General features: G+C 47.2%; 1 protein-coding gene across 1 annotated transcript in view; it reads right to left on the bottom strand.

Annotated features, from left to right (window-relative positions):
• Positions 1–7,987, bottom strand: part of G6pc1 (glucose-6-phosphatase catalytic subunit 1) — a 13,495-nt gene extending 5,508 nt beyond the window's left edge. The window contains exons 1-3 of the mRNA XM_050156876.1: positions 7,659–7,987; positions 3,147–3,268; positions 2,397–2,406 (exon numbers count right to left, since the gene is read on the bottom strand). Coding sequence (XP_050012833.1) covers positions 2,397–2,406; positions 3,147–3,268; positions 7,659–7,888 — 362 coding nt within the window. The 5' untranslated portion in view covers positions 7,889–7,987. The remainder of the gene's footprint in view (positions 1–2,396; positions 2,407–3,146; positions 3,269–7,658) is intronic.
• Positions 7,988–19,794: the final 11,807 nt, after the last annotated feature.

The following is a 19,794-nucleotide window of genomic DNA, read 5'->3' as shown; positions in this document are numbered from 1 at the left end:
TTTAAAAATATTTATTTATTTATTATGTATACAATATTCTTTCTGTGTGTATGCCTGAAGGCCAGAAGACCTCATTATAGATGGTTGTGAGCCACCATGTGGTTGCTGGGAATCGAACTCAGGACCTTTGGAAGAGCAGGCAATGCTCTTAACCGCTGAGCCATCTCTCCAGCCCCCATGCTGCCACTTTGATGCTTGCCTCTAAACGCATCAGGCATGCTCTTCTCCCATAATTCCTCTGGTTAACTCTCTTGTCTCTTCAAGTCTTGACTTAGATTTCAGCTTTTCTCCTTTCTTTCTTTCTTTCTTTCTTTCTTTCTTTCTTTCTTTCTTTCTTTCTTTCTTTCTTTCTTTTTCCAGACAGAGTTTCTCTGTGTAACATCCCTGGCTGTCCTGGAACTCGCTTTGTAGACCAGGCTGGCCATGAACTCACAGAGATCACCTGCCTCTGCTTACTGAGTGTTGGGACTAAAGGTGTGCACCACCACTGCCTGGCTCATTTCACCTTTTCTTTCTTTTAAGATATATATTTTATTTTATGTATATGGGTGTTATATCTGCATATACACCTGCAATCAGAGAAGGGCATCAGATCCCAGATGGCTATGAGTCATCATGGGGTCTAGGAATTGAACTCAGAACCTCTAGAAGAGCAATCAGTGCTCTTAACGGCTGAGCCATCTCTCAAGCCCCTAGATTTCGCCTTTTCAGTGAGACCTACTCTGACCAGTTTACAGTTGTTTCCAGTTCTGAAATCTGCCACCCCTCCTAGACAGAACGATGGTTTTCCAACTGCTGAGAGCATAGTTGTAGGTTGTCCTTAACTCTCAGCTTTTTGTGGGCATGGCTTTGGGCTGAAGACAGCCACCTTGGTCAAGGTTACCCCCTATACCTAGGTATAGCCTGTATCCCCCTAACTGAGCTGTATTAAGAGACATCTTTAGTTTGAGAGCTCCTTGTGGAATCTAGGGAGAATTAGCCCCACCTGGACTTCTCCATCTGCCTATCAACACATCCCTACCCCTGCACAATTGTGGCTCTGGAGAGTTATCAGCTACTTGCTCTCTCCTCTCTCCTCCAGTCAGCATTCCAGGAAATCTCATGGACAAACTCTCTCTCCTCTCTTATTAAAAAAATTATGTGTATGTATGTTTCCCCTACATGAATGTCCATTTGCCATGTGCATGAAGTATCCATAGAAGCACTGGATCCCCTGAAATGGGACCTACGGATATCTGTGAGATACCATGTGGGTGTTGGGAATTGCTGGGAATTGAACCTAGGCTTTTTTTTTTTTTTGGAAGAGTAGCTACTGTTCTTAACTGCTTAACAATCTCTCCAGCCTCCTCTTCTCTCCTCCCTTTCTTCTTTTGCACTCAAATAATCATATCATAATATACTGTTTTACTGATTTATTATGATTTTTTTTGTATACTAACACACCAAACCCCCTTCAAATTTCAGCTCTTTATCTAGGATCTTTCTTTTGTTCATCAGCAAAGGAATCTCAGGCATCTAGAACAGGGCTTGGGACATTGTAGATGCTCAGTAAAAACCACTGGTCTCTGAAACTAAACATCTAAGATGTTTCTTCTAGCACAAGGCAAGGAAAGGGATCCTGAGGAAGGGACGGTAGCACTGAGACTTTCTGGGAAGGACTTATTGGATATTTCTAAAACAAAAAAGTCTTGTCACTTGACCTAACAATTCCTATCTGGCTATAACTAACAAATCACAGGTGGGTCCGGGGATGCGGTTCAGTTGATAGAGTACTTGTCTAGTATGCACAGAATCCTGGCACATCTGCTGTCTCAGGAGGGTTGGGGAGGCAGGAGGATTAGAAGTTCAATGTCCTCTTCAATTACATCATAAGTTTAGGACTAGTTGACCTATTTGAGAAACTACCTCATAATAAAGAAACAACCTTGTGTAGCTACAAATATTCTCCAATCTGTTTGTCCCCCTGTACTGGTTTCTCTCCACCTACCAGGTCCTGCTCACGAGCTCCTGAAATCTCTTATGAAATTATATCTTATATTAATTCATTTCTATTATATTTTGTGTTTTACCACAGAACTCATGGGTTGTTACCAATTGCTTCATGGGAAGCTACATGGTGTCTGCCTGACTCTGCCTTCTTTCTCCCTACATTCAGTTTAGTTTTCCCACCTACCTATATTCTGTCCTGCCATAGGTCAAAGTGGCTTCTTTATTAACCAGTGATAAAAAAACATATTCATAGCATACAGAGGGGAATCCCATATCAACCCTGTTATGGAATAATCTTTTTGTACACTATGAGGATGTGTTTTTGCCAAGGCACCTTCTGATTTGGTTTAATAAAAGGCTGACTGTCTGATAGCTAGGCAGAAAGAGATTGGACAGGAGAGACAGACTAAGAGAACGCTAGGAAGAAGAAGGGCAGAGTTACGAGGAGTCACAAAGAGACTGAGAAGTGGGAAAAACATGCTGTGCTGAGAAAAGTACCATCGTGTGGCAGAGTGTAGATAAGAAATATGGGTTAATTTAAGATGTAAGAGCTAGTTAGTAATAAGCCTAAGCTATCAGATGAGCATTTATAACTAATAATAAGTCTTTGTGTGGTTATTTGGTAGCCAGCTGGCAGGACAGAGCTGACTGGCAGAACAGAAAAGTTCCACCTCCCCAACCTCCCTAAAATAAGACAAAAACCTTGGGTAGCTTGAGGGATGGGATAGTCAGCTTAGAGGACCATGTTAGCTAGGCCAGGCTGCTGGGAGGGACAATAAGGCCTCCGGGCTTCTATCAACCACTTTCATCTCTCTCTCTCTCTCTCTCTCTCTCTCTCTCTCTCTCTCTCTCTCTCGATACAGGGCTATGACTCAGTTACTCTGACTATTCTTTTGCCTGTGGGTGTGGCCCAGCCTTTCTTGGACTAGAAGGTTTAATCCTGGAAGCGTCACTCAGATTTCCCCACTAGCAGTGGAAGGCCCTGCTGCTGTGAATTAAGGTGATATCGCACTAATGGAAGACAGATTGAATTGTGATAAAAGAATAAAACAGTGGATGTCCTCTGCGCCACCCCCCTCCCCCAAGGTCGGCATCATCCGCAAAGGATGTTGGGGCATGCCTATGAAGAATGATGTCCACCTCGCCTCAGTGAGGGCTGGGACTCTCACCTGGTCCAGTCTCACAGGTGACAGGGAACTGTTTTATCAGTGGCACCGAGGTGTTACTGTAGTAGTCCGTGTCCAGGACCCACCAGTATGGGCGCTGTCCGAAAAGAATCCTGTGGAAAGTAGAACCAGTGTCTGAGTGACTCCGTGCATGATTTAGCTGGAAGCCCACACTTTCAAAGAGGAAGAAGCTGGCGTGTTTATCCCCTTTGGAGGTACGTATCTCCCTTTGCCTGGGAGAGGGCCTGGGAGGACCTTGTGTGACACAGTAGATAGCTTTAGAAAGAAAATCTTTTTTGAGAAAGGGCTTCTCTGTGTAACAGCCCTGGCTGTCCTGGAACTTGCTTTGTAGACCAGGCTTTGAATTCAGAGATCCACCTGCCTCTGTCTCGCGAGTGCTGGGGTTAAAGGCGTGGTGCCACTACTACCTGGCAAGTTCTGAAATTTTGACAGGTGAACATATTATCTATTCAAACATAAACAAGTAGCTTCCAAAATGAGATGTAGTAGTGGGATTAGCTATTTGGAAGGCTGATGCAGGAGAATCTCTTCAGACCAAGACTTTGGGGCTAGCCTACGCAACACAGCAAGGTCCTGCTCTCTCCCTTTCTCTCTCTTTTGCCATTCCCTCCAACTCTCTAATGTGTGTGTGCCCAAGGGTGTGAAGGTCAGAGGACAACCTCCAAAAGGCCATCTGTCTTCTTGACATGAGGTCTGTCACTGACCTGAAGCTCACCAATCAGGTTAGATTAGCTCCAGGGTTCCACCTGTGTGGTGGTTGGACTAGGTATGTCCCCCATAGATTCATGTATTTAAATGCTTGGCACATAAGAATGGCCCTATTAGGAGGCTTGGCCTTGTTGGAATAGGTGTGGCCTTGTTGAAGGAAGTGTGTCACTATTGGGCAGGCTTTGAGTCTTAAATGCTCAAGCTATGCCCAGTCTCCTGCTGCCTGGGGGCCAAGATGTAGAACTCTCAGCTCCTTCTCCAGCACCATGCCTGCCTGCGTGCCGTCATGCTTGTCGTCATGACGATAATGGGCCAAACGTCTGGAACTGTGAACCAGTGCCACTTGAATGTGTTCCTTTAAAGAGTTGCTGTGGTCATGGTGTCTCTTCACAGCAGTAGACACCCTAAGACAGCCTGTCTTCACCTCGCCAGTGTTGGGGTTACAAATGCATGCCACCAAGCCCAGCATTTCCACATGGGTTCTGGAGACTGAACTGAGGTCCTTGGGTTTATAAGACAAACATTTACTGACTGGGCCGCCCCTCACCTTGATCAGCATATTTGAGGCCCTACTTTCAGTCTGGAACCCAATTTGTTCTACTCTTAAGAACTTTTACTATTTATGGCTAAGGAATATGAGAAGTGGAGGCAGGTATTAAGAATCTCCAGGAGAGAGCCAACTAGATGTCTGGCAAGTAAAGACACTTGCCCTTAAACATGGCAACCTGAGCTGTATCCTTGGTGACCACATAGTAAAAGGAAAGAATAGATTCCTGCAGGCTGTCCTCTGACCTAAAACTGCATGCTGAGGCATGCATGCATGCATGCAACACACACACACACACACACACACACACACACACACACACACACAGACTCATACATGCCAGGCAGGGAGGCACACATCTGTAATCCTAGCTCTTGTCTGATAGAAGAGAAGGATTAAAAATTCACAGTGATCTTCAGTTACTTACTGAATTTCAGGCCAACCGATGTCACATGAATCCTTGACTCAAAAACAAAGCGAAGAATTCCCTGCAATGGGGTATAGTTGAACACCTATCTACTCCGAGCCCCCTGGAACCTGAGGCTTGAGGATTACAAGATGGAGGCCTGTCCATGCCAGGCCTTAAGAGACCTTGTCCTTTAAGAAGAAAATCCCATGGGGCTGAGGCTACAGCTTAGTGATAAAGAGTGCATATAAGACTCTGACCTGAATTCAGCCTCTAGAATTCAAGAACAAACAAATAGACTAGGCATGGCGGCTCACACTTGTAATCCCAGCACTTGGGAGGAGGCATGAGTCAAGACCAGGCTGGACTATTTAATAAATTCCAGGGTAGCCTGGACTACAGAATGAGATAATTCCTTATCACTGAGTATTTCCCTCGTGCCCCATCTTAAAAAAACACAATGAAAATGATGTGGGAGTGTCATATCAATTTGTTCATTTCATTGGTTAAGTAATAAACACACTGCTTGGCCTCATAGGTTAAAGCATTGGTGGGAGGAGTAAACAGAATAGAATTCTGGGCAGAAGAGGAAGTGAGGTCAAACCATGCTCAGCTCTCCCGAGCAGAGACATCAGGATGGACGGAGGCTAGACTCTTCCCGGTAAGCGCACCTTGGGGTGCTTACACACATCATTAGAAATGGGCTAGTCCAGGTGCGAGAATTAGCCTGTAAGGGTTAGAGTTCATGGGCCAAGCAGTTCTTAAATGAATACAGTTTGTGTGTTGTTATTTCGGGCATGAGCTAGCCAAGCGGCTGGGATGTTGGGGACGCAGCCCGCAGCTCTTATTTTTTTTTTTAAATATTTATTTATTTATTATGTTTACAATATTCTGTCTGTGTGTATGCCTGACAGCCAGAAGAGGGTGCCAGACCTCTTTACAGATGGTTGTGAGCCACCATGTGGTTGCTGGGAATTGAACTCAGGACCTTTGGAAGAGCAGGCAATGCTCTTAACCACTGAGCCATCTCTCCAGCCCCCCGCAGCTCTTATTACAACATGAAAAGCCAGGCATGTTGGCACAGGCCTTTAATCCCAACACTTGGGAGGCAGAGGCAGGAGGATCTCTGTGAGTTTGAGGCTAGCCTGGACTACAAGAGCTAGTTCCAGGAAAGGCACCCAAGATACACAGAGAAACCCTGTCTCAAAAAACAAGCAAAACAAACAAACAAACAAATAAACAAAAAATCCACAAGCAAAGCAGGAAACCAGAGGCTGAGAGTTGTCTGAGAAGGTCAAGAACCTGCTTTGAAAACAGGAGGCCCTGAATTCCATCACCAGAACTGATAAAAACAACAACAAAACAAAACAAAACAAACAAGCCAAAACAACAACAGAAAGCCAAAACCAAGGCGTGATGGTGTACACCAGTGGTCACACAAGCCAGTGGATCCCCGGGGTCTAATCTACTCAGCAAGCTCCAGTCCAGTCACAGACCCTGACTCAGAAAGTTTCTGAGGAATGACTGCTCTGGCCTCCACAAACACAGGCACATGCATGTACACACGTGACCATGTCTATCCACAGACACACACACACACACAACACCTGGTAACAGACACAGACAATTCTATGAATGGAGAAGTTGGTCCTCTTCATTTTCTAGCTGAGGAAACAGGCCAAACCAGCATTCATTGATTTTTTTCAAACAAGAAGCATCAGTAGCTTAGATATTACCGTAACAGGAAAATTTACACAACAGTGCCTGGCTGGTGTTAGAAGTCAGGGCTGTTGTCTCACCCCCACCACTAGCTGCAACTTAGTTCTTCAGAGCGCTGGCAGCCTCTGCTCTGGAGGAACCGTGTTCATCCCACTGGTGAACTCCTAGCCTTGCTCTCTGGCCTGTAACATAAATAGCATCTCCACAGAAAAGCCCAAGGCCTGGGCTGAGGGCACTCCTCAGTGATAGAACACGTGCATGCGTGCACGCACACACACCCACCACACACACACACACGCACACACACACAGAGCCTGGCACATAGTAACTACTCAATAAATGCCCACTGTGATTATTATTAAGATTCTGGTGAGAGTCAAAAATTTACAGACTCTGAAACAGAAGCTCAGAGAATTCATGCAACTTTCCAAGGACGTACAGTTGCAAGGTGGTAGAGCCAGGTCCTGGCTACCTGGGTTACTTCTCACTGCCTAACCAAAAGGTTAAGAGCCATTGGCTTCCTCTTCCCAGCCTCCCTGCTTCTTTCCTACATCTATTTCTACGGTGACCATCCTTCCTCAAAGTAGGAAAACCTGTACGCAGGGGCTGGAGATGCAGCTCAGTTGGCCCAGTCAAGCATCATGAACATGCTTTGAACATGCTCTCATGCACAGAGCCCCAGGTTCAATCGCCAGAATGCTAACCTGCACGTGGGTGCTCACACCTGTAACCCCCCGCCAGCACTCAGGAGGAAGAGATAAGAGGAATTCAAGGTCATTCACTATCTCTTGCCTAGTAAGTTTGAGGCCAGCCTGGGCTACAGGAGACCCTATCTTAAAGTAATAAAGTATAACAAAGACTTCACTCGGACTTTTCATTTAATTCATCTGTCCTTCCGCTCCTGCAGGTCAGATAAAATAGACTTTTCCCTATTCCTAGGCCCTGGTGGGATTCCCGCCGTCTTTTTTCTTTCTGTTGATACTCTCAAGTCAAGGGAGGTCTAGCCTTTGGCTTGGTATGGAGTGCCCCTGCTGGAGGACAGCCATTTCTAGCAAGAACACAGCCTCTTTCCCTGCCAAGCACCCCTTTGCACGGTTCTTACCACTTAAAGACGAGGTTGATCCAGTCCCCCACCACTGCCACCCAAAGGAGTTTGATGCCCACAGTCTCTCGAAGATGGAACCAGATGGGGAAGAGGACATAGAAGGCATTCCTGAGGTCAGCGATCACAGACACTAAGATGAACCAGTCCTGGGAGTCTTTGTAATTCACTTGGAGGTAGCGGGTCGACTGGATCCCAAAGTCGTGGAGAACGTTCATTCCCTCCTCCATCCTCACTCCGCTGGTACCGCAGGAAGCTGGCAGCCGAGCCCGTGCAGTGAGCCCAAGCTTGATGGTGATTGCTCTGCTATCAGTTTGCGCCTTGCCCCTGTTTTATATGCCCTGGATTCAGTCTGTAGGTCAACCCAGCCCTGATCTTTGGACTCGAAAACCACTTTTGTCTAAAATCTATTGATCAAAGGTGCATCATCAGTAGGTTGATGCAAGCATGTTCAGGGTGATTTACGTAAAATAGCAAAACAGGCACACAAAAACAGCCTGATCTGCCATTGGCAGAGCCAATCATTAACTTGGGCACACGCTTGACAGTGCTGGGGGCTGTCCTCCGTCCTGGCCCTTGAAGCCAGGCCAGAGGCTCGGGGCAGAGTCTGTTGCCACCATGGCTCCTGCAAGTAAGTGCCTCTGCCTTTTGAAGTCTGCAGCAGCATTCCTCTGGAGCCAAAGGGAAGTTCGCTGCTGTGGGGGCTGATGTTTTAAGTTATTATTTTAAAATATCTAACAGCAGGTTCTGCTGTCCTGGGAACTGTCACTCTGCTGGCCTTTCACCAGCTTCATGTGGGCCCGGGGTCTACCTCTGGATCGGGATGCCAACATTCTTTCCAATATTGATTTTTATATTTCTTAGGGCAAGTAAACAATCGTTTAAAATGTTTTTTACTTACGTGTGTGTGAGTATGTGTTTGTATACGTGTGTGTGACAAAGTATGTATGTCCAGATAAGAGGATTACTTTCAGGTCTCTCCTCCCACCATGTGAAGACCGGGACTTGAACTCAGGTCCTCGGGGTTGGCGGCAAGCACCTTTACCTGTTTCCCTGATGAGACCTCTTGTCCAGCCCCAGGGCAATCATTTTTTAAAGCAGTGATTAACTCATCGAATTATCTTAAAACTAAGCTCTTTTGAATTTTAAGACTTTTTTTTTTTATCACTTGTAGGTGTGTTGTTGGAAATCCAATATAGGGCTTCAAGCATGCTACGCAATACAGGGCCTCTGAGCTACGCCTCCAGCCCTTTAATTGATAAACAATAACACTAGAATGAACACTGGACTCTGAGTAGGAATCGGCAACTGGAGACTGGGAGAAAAAGTTAGGCACTTTGTCTTTGATGCCAGATCTGCTTCTCAGGCTTTGAAATGACTACATACGAAAGGATGACCGTGGTCTTATCCTGTCTCCCAGGTGCTGGACCACAGTCATGCCCTGCCACGCCCCGTTTACGTGGTGCTGTGTCTCCAACCCAGGGCTTCATGTGCGCTCGCTGCTTACTCCAGCAGGTGTGCTAAGTCTTTGCCTCATCCTAGTTATTTTTGGAAAGAAGGCTTTAGAGCCAGGTGTGGTGGCACGTGTGTTTAATCCCAGCACTCAGGAGGCAGAAGCCAGGAGGATCTCTGTGAGCTCAAGGGGCGGCTTAGTCTGTGTATCGAGTTCCAAGACAGTCAGGACTACATAGAGAGACCACGTCTCAGAAGAGAGAGAGGCAAAAAGAGAGGGAGGAAGGGAGGGAGGAAAGGAGGGAAGAAGAGAGAAAAAGGAGAGAAAGAGAAAGAGGAAGGAAAGAAAAGGGCTTTAGTGTCTTGCTTATTCTTTCATATATATTTATACAATCAACCTGAAAGCAAGGGACAGAGCAAAAACCTTACTCTTGGGTCACAGAGGACTCAGAAGGGAGCAGGGAAGTGGCAGACCCATGCATTTTTCAAGAAATTCAGAGTTTCTAAATCTGCAGAGAAAGCCAACAGCACGCCATGCTGGAAGTGATGGGCACATCTCACAGGGCATGCGCTTTGGACCTGGAGGCGAGATCTGGCACGGTCTCAGCTCTGCCGACAAGGATTGCAGCTCTCTCTAGCAGACTTTGATTGCCCTACCCATATTGTTTCTAACCTGGAGAGAGGGTGAGGTGGCATTGTATCCTCTACTGTCAGGACTTTGGGGGTCATAGTGAGTGTGTCTCACTAGAAGAGGCAGCTTCTTCCCTTTACCAGGTTAAGTCTTCCTAGAGAGTATCGAGTATCCGTTGTGGTGATCCTAGGACTGGAGTTTCTGTGGATTGAGGAGAGTTGAGGACAAACAGGGCAGATTCTCTGACGAAGCATCCAGAGGTCACTGTCTGGGTCCCTGCAGGGTGAGGAGTCGGGATCTCTGTGTCAGGCGGGGTTCTGTCATGTGCTCAGCTTATGGAACGCGGGCTGAGAGCGCTATCTTCAGAGGAACTCCGGGAGAATGCTCGCTCGTGCTGATAAGGGTTCAGAGCTGGGTTGATGTCCTATTCTGAGCATGCAGAGGCTGTGGGAGGCTCTGCTGTAGCCTGCCTGCTATGTGGCATGTGAGTGTGCGCGTGCGTGCGTGCGTGCGTGTGTGTGTGTGTGTGTGTGTGTATGTGTGTGTGTGTATGCGTGCTCTGGATTACATGATGAGGCTGTTTCCTAGACCTCATCTTTGACCTCCCAGCTCTTTCTTGCTGCTTCCAGCAAATTTTTATCGTGCGCAGAAAGAGGTAAAGACCAGAGAGCCCCAGCTGGAAAACAGAGGGAAGAGGCAACTGTGGGTCCTCCAAGGTCTTGGGCATCACCAGAGGAAAATACTGTGGACAGAATACTTGTTTTTTCTGGAGGTCTTGCTCGTCTAGTTGGTTAAGGAATTGTCTCAACTGCTATGACCATAATCCTAGCAGGAGGTGACCCCAGGAGGCTGGCAGTTCAAGACCTGCTTGGTCTATACAGTGAGACTCCGTCTCAAAAGAACAAATTACCTAAGGGGTGGGAGGATAACTCAGCAGTCTAACAGTGGCGTGCGTGAGATTCTGGGTTTGATCACCAGCGCCACTGTAAAGAACGAACATACAAAGAAAAGCCAACATACACACAAAAACAAAAATCTCTCTCCAAAGAAAGAACCTCACCTTCTCCCTCTCATTAGCTTTTAAATGTTTTTTAATTGATTCTTTATCAAGATTAATTTTTAATTATGTTTAAGTGTATGTGTCTGTCTGTGGTTGTGTGTGTATGTGGAGGTGGAGTTACTGGCAGCTGTGGGCCACCATGTGGGTCCTGGGAACTAAACTTGAGTCCTCTACAGGAATAGAACATGCTCTCAACTACTGAGCCATCTTTCTAGCCCCCTCCTTTTAATTCTTGCTATTTTTATTTTTAAACAATTCTCCAGTTCAACTTAATCAACATTTCCCAAGCTTCACGCTCCACCGACCACCGACCCACAGGCATTCCAAACTAAATCCTGGCTGATCTCTGGGGCACTGGTGGTCTACTGGGGGGCTGGGCAGGGAGCCAGACCTAGCCACCAAAACTGAGTGCTCTTTGTATTGAAATAGTCTCTTATTTGTACAAATGCCGGTGAACCCCTTATGGGTCCTCAATGGTGAAGACTCTGGACATATCAATGCTAACTGGGGGGTTTCAGGGAAAGCTGAGAAATGCCAAGGATGGAAAATGGCTTGGCCCTTTCTTTGTGAGGTATACTAACCAGCAGAGACACGGGGCAGTTTTTCTACAGACACCCAAAAGTTTGGGAAGAAAATGAAGGAAAGGGGCCAGAAATGACAGTTCTGACCCAGCGCACTGTTTCGAGTGAGGTTGACTCATTCCTTCAGGTCTATTTGCCAACAGGAGAGCCAAGAAAGGAAGGAGTGTGTTCACCATACACATCGGCCGAAATTGTGTACTACCAAAAAGAAACTCTAGGTGGGTTTTTTTTTTTTTTTTTTTTTTTTTTTTTTTTTTTTTTTTTTTTTTTTTTTTTTAAGCTGAATCCCGTATTCTGGCTTGGACTCTGGGCTCTATTGAGAGAGGGGCTTCTTTTACTTTGCTGGTTAGTATTGCTAGAATAAGTCTTGCTTACAAACTGTAGCCAGGATACAGCTCATAGGTGTCTGACCTGAAGGGTGTGGGTCAAAACTGCAAGTTAAACAGTTCTGTGTGCCTGTGTTTTAAAACAGAGTCTGCAGCCAAGCCTGACCTTAAATTCTATCTGTAGCCAAGAATGACCTTGGATGACCTCCAACCTCCTGAGGGCTAGGATTAGTTTTGGTTCACCACCCCTGGTTTGTGGCTAGCTGGGCGCGCACACTTCCAAACAGGCTACAGCCCCAGCCACACTAAGTTTAATTTAATATTTTTTTTCTTTACAACTTTAGGTGGGTTTCTTTTTCCTCCCTCCTACCAAGTGATCGATGGGGGAGGTGTTTGGGGGTGAACTGTGGAAACTGGCTGGTTCAGCTGCTGTCACCTTCAGAGTGAGTGACCCAGTTCGTTCGCCAGAAAAACAAGTCGGGGGATTCAGATGGAGGTGGGTTAATGATTGCTAGCCAGTGAAAAATGGCTGACTTATCGCTGGCTCAGTGAGAAAGTTCAGGTTGAGGACCTTGAACTGTACACCTGTTGACCAGGCAGCAAGAGCCTGGCTCTCAGGAAGGGCTGGACATTTTGTCCACTGAGAAATTCCCCAAAGGCTTTTTGCTCCATGGCAAACAACTAAGAGCCCACTGCTCGTTCAGCTCCCTTCCTCCTGCCAGCCCAGCAGCTGCCTTCTCTCCAAATTAAGACCCCCTTCCCGCACAGAAGTGGGTGTTTCTGCCAGGACAATCCCTTGGGGACAGGCGGCAGACTCTTTTCTCATTCCCAGCACAACCTTTGGTGATGCCAAACCCTTCCAGTAGGTAGGAAACATTCTTCCTGTCAAATTTGGTCCTTCCTGCTAGCCGTGGAATTTGGCCGGTGGTGAACTGCAGGGGATCTCTTCTCTCCGTGAGCATGCTCCACCCTCTGGAAGTGTCCCCGTGAGGACCTGTTAGAGCCCAGGGCCTTGACATACACTTGCACACATGCAGCAAGCCCTCTGCCACGGAGCTAAAGAGAAGGTAAATAGCGTTCCAGTGTGAAAAGCCAAAATCCTCTCAGCGGGGTGTGAAGGCCTGGGTCTCTAGTCCAGCCACTCAAGAGTCTGAGGCAGGGGGATTGCCTGAGGGCAAACAGCTCAGGACCAGCCTGAGTTGTAAGTCCCTGTCTCTGAGGGAGAAGAAACAAAACAAACAAAGAACCCCACCACCACCACTACAACAAAACCCCTAATGATTCAGGGTGAGAGGACTAAACAGGTCAACGTGACTGGGACCGCTGCCAAGTCTGAGGACCTGAGTTCAAATCCCCAGGACTCGCATGGTGGCAAAAGAAATCTGTTCACATGCATCCCTGCACACATACACAATAAAGAAATGTATTTTAAAAAATGAATTCACACCAGACTGTTGGTAGCGCACACCTTCAATCCCAGCACACAAGAAGCAGAGGCAGGCAGATCTCTGTGAGACCGAGACCAGCCTGGTCTACCGAGCAAGTTCCAGTACAGTCAAGGCTACCAAAAGAAACCCTGTCTTGAAAAGCAAAACAAACAAAAAAGAATTCACACAGTTAAGTAAAAAACTACACGGGTCTAATGAATGCCCTGTGAAGCCAGTCCTCCTTCCCTGGACACCTGGACACTAAGGCTGCTGGAAATGCCTCAGATCTCAAGGGCACATGACGCGGCAGAAGCCCCCACCTGGCACCTGCCCTGCACAGTGAGCTTTCTGTGCCCCCAGCTCTATCCATGTCACCTTTCGTCCACTCCCCCAAAGCTGGGAACGCTCCATCTCTAGCAGGCACCCCTGTCTTATTAGGAAATGAGTAGCTGAGGACCATTTTAACACCCCCACCACCCAGAGAGTTCTCTGAGGCGTGGACAGGAAGAGGTGAGGTCCCCGGTTGTCATAAAAACAAGCAGTGAGGTTAGGGAGCTCCTGTGAGAACAGTGGCCTGCCTGTTGCTATTTTTAGCTATGAAAACACAGCAGGACTTAGTCAGGAAGTATGGGGGGGGGGCAGGTGGTTCTCCAAGTCTCCACAACACCAGGGGGATAGAGAAAGGGGACGCTGGGAGTGCCTAACCCGCCTCCCTTCTAGAAGGGCCTGCCGGGGAAGGGTGTTCCTTTTTGGTTTTCAGGTTTTAAACACCTTGGGGCTAGAATGCACTTGGCTACCCTTGGCTCAGTCAGTGATTGAGCCTTGGAGCACAAGGCAGTGAGTAGCACTTTGTGCACCTTTTCCGGAAGGTTTGGGATGCAGAGGTCCCTAGAATCCAGGGGAACTCTCCATCCAGAAAGCTCCCGACAATAAGATACTTGTTGCCCCCCTTTCACCACGAACCCTAAGTGACCTTGACCTCCTCTGCTCTATTGAAAGTTTGCTTTGATGTTTTTGTTGTCAAATCTCCAGGGGGGGAGGGAGGGGAGCTTCGTGCCTCCCGCTTCCTCTCTTAATCACCTAACCATAAGTGACTGTTTGTCACCATGCTTGCCACCCCGCTTGCTGTGTTCAAGGCTGCTGTCCTGAGCTCTACTCTCAGGGAGTATCTGTCTCTAGGGAGACACACTACCCAGAAGTGCCCCACATCCCCCACACCCATAGGTATCTGTTTCTCCTCCGGGCTCCCCTGCTTTGGAAGGGAACCCTTTCTTCTTCGCCCTCCTGCCTGGCATCCTTGGCATCATCTCTGACAGCTTTTCATCCTCTGTGCCGTCACCCATCAAGGCCCCCGCATTTCCTACGCTTACTTTGTTTTATTTATTGTGTCTGTGGGTGAGTGAGTGGTGTATGCATTGCGTGTGCACAGGTATGTGTGAGCGCGCACCGGCTCGTACATGTGCACGTGGAGACCGCAGCTCAATGTCTTCTTCCACCTTACTTTTTTAATTTTTACTTAAAACATGGGGTTTTTTTGTTATATTATTTTTATTTTATGTGCCTGAGTGTTTTTGTTTGCATGTATGCATGTGCCTGGTGCACACCGAGGTCAGAAGAGGACATTGAATCCCCTGGACCTGGAGTTATGGATGGGTGAGAGCTGCCATGAGGGTGCTGGGACTAGAACCTGGGTCCTCTGCGAGAGCAGCAAGGTTTTTTAGCTGCTGTCACAGCTTTCCAGCCCTTCCACCTGAGTGTTTGGGACAAGGTCCTAGTGGACCCAGGGCTTGCCAGCTCGGCTAGTGTAGCTGACCCATGGGTTCCTAGGATCCATCTATATCTGTTCTGGGACCTCCGTGCTGGGGTTACAGGTGAAATCTCAGCTTGTATGGATGTTGGGGACCAGATCTCAGGTTCCCGTGCTGTGCGTGCAAGCAGGTTACCCACTGAGCCATCTTCCACCCCTGCTTTCTCTCTTGATGCTCCAGCCAACTGTTCCACCAAGACTTTTAGCTCCTTCACCACCCGATCCATCCACACCCCTCTCACCCCTCCCCCAAGCCCTCAACTATTAGCAAGAGAGGCTTCTGATAATATAGTTCTTTTCACCTATCATCCAAAACCATTCAGTGGCTCCCATTGCCTACAGAATGAAGTTCAAGGCCATGGTCAGATCCCGCATTCTTTCCAGTCTCTTTCCTTGCAGTCCTTCCTTCGTGGCTCCCGCACTCCACAGATACCCATTTTGCTCTACCTTTGCTTTTCTCTCTGCTCGGAATATCATCTCCTTCGTCTCCATGTACCCAGATTCTAACAGTATTGAAAGTCAAGCTAATTAAACCTTCCCAACACAGTGACCGTCACCCCTGAACAAAGGAGCTCTCGGACCCAAACTTCCCTAGCCCATACCTGGTCCTGCCTTGGGGCTCTGACCACACTCAAGGCTGCCGTGCGGTTGTTTTGTTCATGTCTCAATCCTTTCCCATCTGTTTTGAGCATCACGTTCAGTTTCTAAAACTGAGCTCTGCTCACCTAACAGGTACCCAGTGTGATGTGTTGTTTAGATGTGGAGAACGTGCTCGCCTTAGTCCTAGCCCAGACCCCTTCGCCCGTGATGGCATCTCTCTCCTCATCAGGACGTGAAGTGTCTTTAGCCTTCAAATGTGGCTCTGGTCTTGCAACCTGCCTCGGCTAATGGGACGTTGGCAAACGGGAGGCAGGAGGCTGGGGAGGCGGCTCAGTTGTAAGATGCTTGTCGGGCAAGCATGGAGACCTGAGTTCTCATCCCCAGCACACACATAGAGTCAGCAACATCGTATGCTCCTATAACTCCCGAGCTGCAGCAGAGGCAAGGAGCCCTCTAGAGCTCCTTGGCCAGCTAGCCAAGCCAATTAGTGAGGTCCAATTGCAGGGAGAGACCCTGTCTCCAGAAATAAAGTGGAGGTCCAGGTAGTTGGTTTACTGGGTAAACGTGCTTGCCGCCAATCCAAGCGCCCTGAGTTTGACCCCCAAACCCACGTGGTGGAGGGAGATAATTGCCGCAGGTTGTCCTCTGGCCTCCACTTGCAACCTGTGGCTTGTGTCCACCCCTTCCACCATGCAAAACAAATACCATGTAAAACAATAATAATAGAGAGCAATTGAGGAAGACACTGGACATCAGGCCTCCACAAGGGGGACGTGTACACACACACACACATGCACATACATACATACACACACTTACACATACACACATACATACACATACACACATGCACACACATACACACACATATACATATACACACATATACACACATACACACATGCACACACACACACACACACACACACACGTCAAGCTGATGCAGGAAAAGCTCTCTTTGGCCGTGGCTGGCATCCTAGACCACAGTGGAAAGCTTACAGAAGACAATGTTGCTATAACCGCAGCCACTAGACACATAAATAAAGCCACTTTGGACAACCCAGACCCGGTTCACTAGCCAGAGAGCTGTAGGCTCGTCAGTGAACCCAGAAGACTCCAGCAGAACTGCGCAGCTGAGTCAGCCTAGATTGCCCATGCTCAGGGTTGTGAGCAAGGTATATTAACCAATTTACCTTGTTGATCTTGATCACTAAGCTTTTAGAGCAATTGCTTGCACAGTTTTGAAATAGCCTATAGCCAAGTGGTGATGATATACATTTTTCCTTTTCTTTCCTTTCCTTTCCTTTCCTTTTCTTTTCTTTTCTTTTCTTTGACTGGGTTTCTATGTATAGCCCTAGCTGTCCTGGAACTCAATCTGTACACCCCAGGCTGGCCTTGAACTCACAGAGTTCTGCCTGCCTCTGCCTCCTGAGTTCTGGGATTATAGGTGTGCACCACCACTACCTTTTTGGTACTGTTCCCATTCCACAGGTGATAACATTGAGGTACAAGGGTATTAAGAAACTCATCCTAGGTCATATTGACCTGATCCACATCCTAGCAGAGTAACTCCAGAGGCACTCTGTAAACTGCTGTACCCCATTGCCTCTGCCTGTTCAGGGTGAGAAAACTGCTCCACAGTGAACTGTTCTCCCTAAAGCCCCCCTGCCCCTTATAGATTTGATGAGTGATTGGTGAATGAAATCCAAGGTCTAATCCTCAGTCCCCGCTCTACTCTCCCCTGCCTCCTTGATCTACCTCAAAGTTCGGGGTTTCTCCTGAGCCAAGTGAACTGTTTTTCTGACCTGCTCATATCCGATATCCCAGGATCCTTTGGCCTCGTCTCCTTCCTGCAACCTTTGCTGGGCACAAGTTCAGATAATTCCACATGCATCAGGAAGGGAAGTGCTTGGGCTTGGCACCTCAGCAGTGCCCTTTGGCCCAGTGTACCAAGTCGACAGTGCAACAAGGTGGCTTGTTCACCTGGGATCTTTGGACTTCCACTCTTTCTGTGGGAGTCAAATCAGGAAATGGATGTGGAATGGCTTTTTACATTTGAAGACAAAAGTTACGTGAACGTAACAGCGACTAGTGGCTGCTTCGGTTTCAATGGAGATGCATCTGAGCTTTCAGAAATGGGTGCAATGCCAAGCCGGGCACCATCACCAAGGCCATTTGACTAGTACTTGCTCCAAAAACCTCCAGTCCTCTCCCTCTCTCTCTCTATAGATAGATAGATAGATAGATAGATAGATAGATAGATAGATAGATAGATATAGATAGATAGATATATATCAGAGAATCAGAGATCACCCTTATGAACCATCTATCCTGTTTTAATTTTTCAATTACATTTATTGATTTGTTTGTTGGTACTTGTATGGATGCACATTTGCATGGCACACATAGAGAGGTCAGAGGACAACTTGCAGGAGTCAAGTTTGCTTTTTCTACCATGTGGGGCCCAGGGATCAAACTTAGGTTGGCAAGCTTGGTGGCACATGCCCTGACCTTGCTTTTGGACACATGTTTTTTACTGCCCAGGTCTTGCCAAGTAGGCAAGTAGGGTACGTTTGCTAGCTGCCAATCTGCCTGTCTCTGCCTGTCTCCACCTCCCTAGTGCTAGTATTATTAAAAGTATAAACTATCAGAGGGGCTGGAGAGATGGCTCAGCAGCTAAGAGCACTGGCTGCTCTCGCAGAGGCCAGGAATTCAATCCCCAGCACCCACATGGTGGCTCACAACTGTTCCTAAATCCAGCTCTAGATCAGACACTCTCTTCTGGCCCCTGTAGAGGACACATGCGTGTGGTGCTCTTACATGCAGGCAAAACACTTATGTACATAAAATAAAAGCAAACAAAGTCTATTTTAAAATAAGTGAAATTACGTGCCACTGTGCCCTGTTTTGTTTTGTGTGCATGTGTGTGTGTGGGTTCTGGGGGACAGAACTTGGGTCCTCATACCTACATAGCAAGCATTTTGCCAACTGGGTCATTTCCCCAGCCCAAAGAACTCCAGTTCCATGCTGAGTAAATACAGGACCCAGATAGGCAAGGAGCTGCAATTCAGCGTGCGACCTTCTGTTATAGAATCCAGACTGATTTCCACAGAGATGGGCGAGAGCAAGCCGCCGTTTGCGCAGGCAAAGGTAACGGGAGTGATGGTGGAGCTGAGCTTTAGTGAATGAAGGCGGTGTCATCTCATGGAGAAGACAGGAAAAGAGAAAGGAGCTGAAGGGAGGAAGGTGAGGGGAGCGCTTGGGTTGAGGGGAGAGGATGGCAGAGCCTGTTTAGTGGGGACGTGAGGTCTGGAACATCAGCATCACGATGTGTACCGAAATGCTTTCTTTTGTGCCACCAACCAGCTCTCAAATCATGGCACAGAGACTAATTATTAGTTTTGAATGCTCGCCCTAGCTTAGGCTTGTTTCTGGCTAGCTCTTTTAAATTAACCTGTTTCTCTTTGTCTGCCTTTTGCATCAGGGCTTGTTACCTTTCTTACTTCTGTGTATCTTACTTCCATGGCTTCTCTGTGTCTGGGTGGCATCTGCCTGGCTTCTTGCCCTGGGTGTGTCCCTCATTCTCTATTCCTTCCCCCATTCTTCCCATTCTTCTCTTTCTGAGCCTAGATTTCTCTTTCCTATGTATTCTGCCTGCCAGTTATTGGCCACTCTGCTCTTTATTAGACCAATCCAGTGCCTTAGGCAGGCAAGGTGAAGCTAATGTAACACATCTTTACATAATTAAACAAATTAACAAATGCAGCAGAAACAAAAGTAACACATCTTTACCCAGTTAAAATAATATTCCAGAGGGGGCTGGAGAGATAGCTCAGTGGTTAAGAGCACGGCCTGCTCTTCCAAAGGTCCTAGTTCAATTCCCAGCAACCACATGGTGGCTCATGGTGCACTCTTCTGGTCTGCAGGCAGAGTACTGAGAATACTGTATACATAAATACATAAATAAATCTTTAAAAAATAATATTCCACAAATAATAAATAAAATAATATTCCACAAATAATAAATAAAATAATATTCCACAACAAGGCTTGGTGCTGGGATTAAAGGCGTGTGCTGCCACCACCACCCAACTGTAGAATATTAAGATATGTTACATTTGTTTATGTTGTGGCACATTTGTTTTAATATGTTATATTTGTTTAACTTTGTGAAACTGTGTTTCTTTGCCTGCCTAAAACACCTGATGGTCAGGCGAAAGGATAGGTGGGGCTGGCAGGCAGAGAGAAAAAA

This window comes from Alexandromys fortis, unplaced genomic scaffold (genome assembly GCF_014885135.2).
Source record: "Alexandromys fortis isolate MF-2015 unplaced genomic scaffold, M_Fortis_MF-2015_v1.1 scaffold_31, whole genome shotgun sequence".
NCBI classification, from domain to species: domain Eukaryota; kingdom Metazoa; phylum Chordata; class Mammalia; order Rodentia; family Cricetidae; genus Alexandromys; species Alexandromys fortis.
Note: the sequence above shows the minus strand (reverse complement) of the source record. Positions and strands in the feature narration are given on the sequence as shown.